The 1676-nt window shown below is 27.9% G+C and overlaps 1 protein-coding gene across 1 annotated transcript in view; it reads left to right on the top strand.

The window, feature by feature from the left end:
• Positions 1-1368, top strand: part of LOC108576776 (microspherule protein 1-like) — a 2597-nt gene extending 1229 nt beyond the window's left edge. Inside the window, exons 2-5 of the mRNA XM_017939836.1 lie at positions 55-255; positions 414-833; positions 952-1167; positions 1279-1368. Of these exons, the coding sequence (XP_017795325.1) occupies positions 55-255; positions 414-833; positions 952-1167; positions 1279-1368 (927 nt within the window). The remainder of the gene's footprint in view (positions 1-54; positions 256-413; positions 834-951; positions 1168-1278) is intronic.
• The last annotated feature ends 308 nt before the right edge of the window (positions 1369-1676 follow it).

The raw sequence follows: 1676 nt of genomic DNA, 5'->3' as shown, positions 1-1676 counted from the left end.
TATGTTCTGAAAATAATGATATAATAATATATAAAATACATTGGTGTAAATTAGGTTCACAGAGGTACAAAATTTTCTTGCCGCTTTACATTACAAGAAATACAACAAAGATGGTATGCTTTGCTTTATGATAGTGCAGTTTCAAGAGTAGCAGTTCAGGCTATGCGTAATTTACATCCAGAATTAATTGCTAGTGTACAAGCTAGGACTTTATATAGTAAAGCAGAGGAAGATCTTTTGGGTACAATAAAATCTGTAAGTAAATATTTTATTTTAATTGTGTTTAATATTATATTCAATAGCTATTATTACTTTCACAAGTTTCAATTTTTTTTTAACTTTTTATGTCCTTAAATTGTAATAAACTTTTAATTATTACATTCAATTATTAATTACTAAACATGGTTTTTTAGACTTCTCAACCAACATTGGAAGTATTTCAAGAACTTCTTGAAGCAAATGCCCATACATTTTACTCTGCTCGAACTGCAAAAGCTTTATTAGCTCATTGGCAATTAATGAAACAGTATCACCTCCTTCCTGATCAGACTGTACAAAGTTTACCACGAGGTGAACATGTTCTTAATTTTTCTGATGCTGAAGAGATGATTAACGATACGGAGTTAATTGAACAGAAAGATGAGTTAGTAGATGCAGAACTTATTGCAGCAGATAGGAGGAATAAGAGGGAGATAAAAGTATTAGAAAATGAACTGAATAGATGGCAAGTTCTAGTCGACAGTGTAACTGGGGTGAATCCACCAGACTTTGATAATCAAACTTTAGCAATACTTAGAGGAAGACTTGTTAGGTATTTAATGAGATCACGAGAGGTAATTTTAAAACATTGTTTAAATCATATTAAATGGAATAAAATTTCTACTTGAACATTAGTAATACGTTAATTAAATACGAATTATTTTGTACTTAAAAAATTAATTCTTTGCTTAGATTACTGTAGGTCGTTCAACAAAAGATCACAACGTGGATGTAGATTTAACGTTGGAAGGACCAGCTTGGAAAGTTTCACGAAGGCAAGGAACTATTCGGTTAAGGAACAATGGAGACTTTTTCCTTTCTTCAGAGGGAAAGCGACCTATTTTTGTAGATAGTAGGCCTATTCTTGCAGGAAATAAAATGAAACTTAATAATAATAGCGTAATTGAGGTATTGAATTTTATTTTTAATTTCATATAAAACACGAAATAACAAATTTAAAAAAGTATTAGTAATATTTCTTCAATGAGGCATATATAACATTCTTAATATTTTTTTTAGATTGCAGGTCTAAGATTTATATTCTTAATAAATCAAGAACTTATTTCTGTTATACGCCAAGAAGTAGTGAAACTGAATTTGAAACCATGAATCCTTTATTTTATTCCATAAATATTCAGCACTAATAAAAGTGGAATATTGTCTCATACATATTTATTATATTATCAGAAGTTTTGTATAAAACACATAATTGTTCCATTAAGAGAATAATAAATTTTGCTCAGTTTTGTATATTGTAATTTTGTTTCCAAATTAGTAGCAATTTACATTTGCATTTAATTATTTAATTCATCTAAATATTAAATCTGTTGAAATAGTTACAGTCATATATTTATTTAAATTAATTACATGTTAATGGTTTCATCAATTTTAATCGTGTAATTAGTCAAATTACCTAT

The sequence above is a fragment of the Habropoda laboriosa genome, unplaced genomic scaffold (assembly GCF_001263275.1).
Source record: "Habropoda laboriosa isolate 0110345459 unplaced genomic scaffold, ASM126327v1 scaffold409, whole genome shotgun sequence".
NCBI classification, from domain to species: Eukaryota; Metazoa; Arthropoda; class Insecta; order Hymenoptera; family Apidae; genus Habropoda; species Habropoda laboriosa.
The sequence above is the reverse complement of the archived record's forward strand: the minus strand, read 5'-3'. Positions and strand labels throughout refer to the sequence as shown.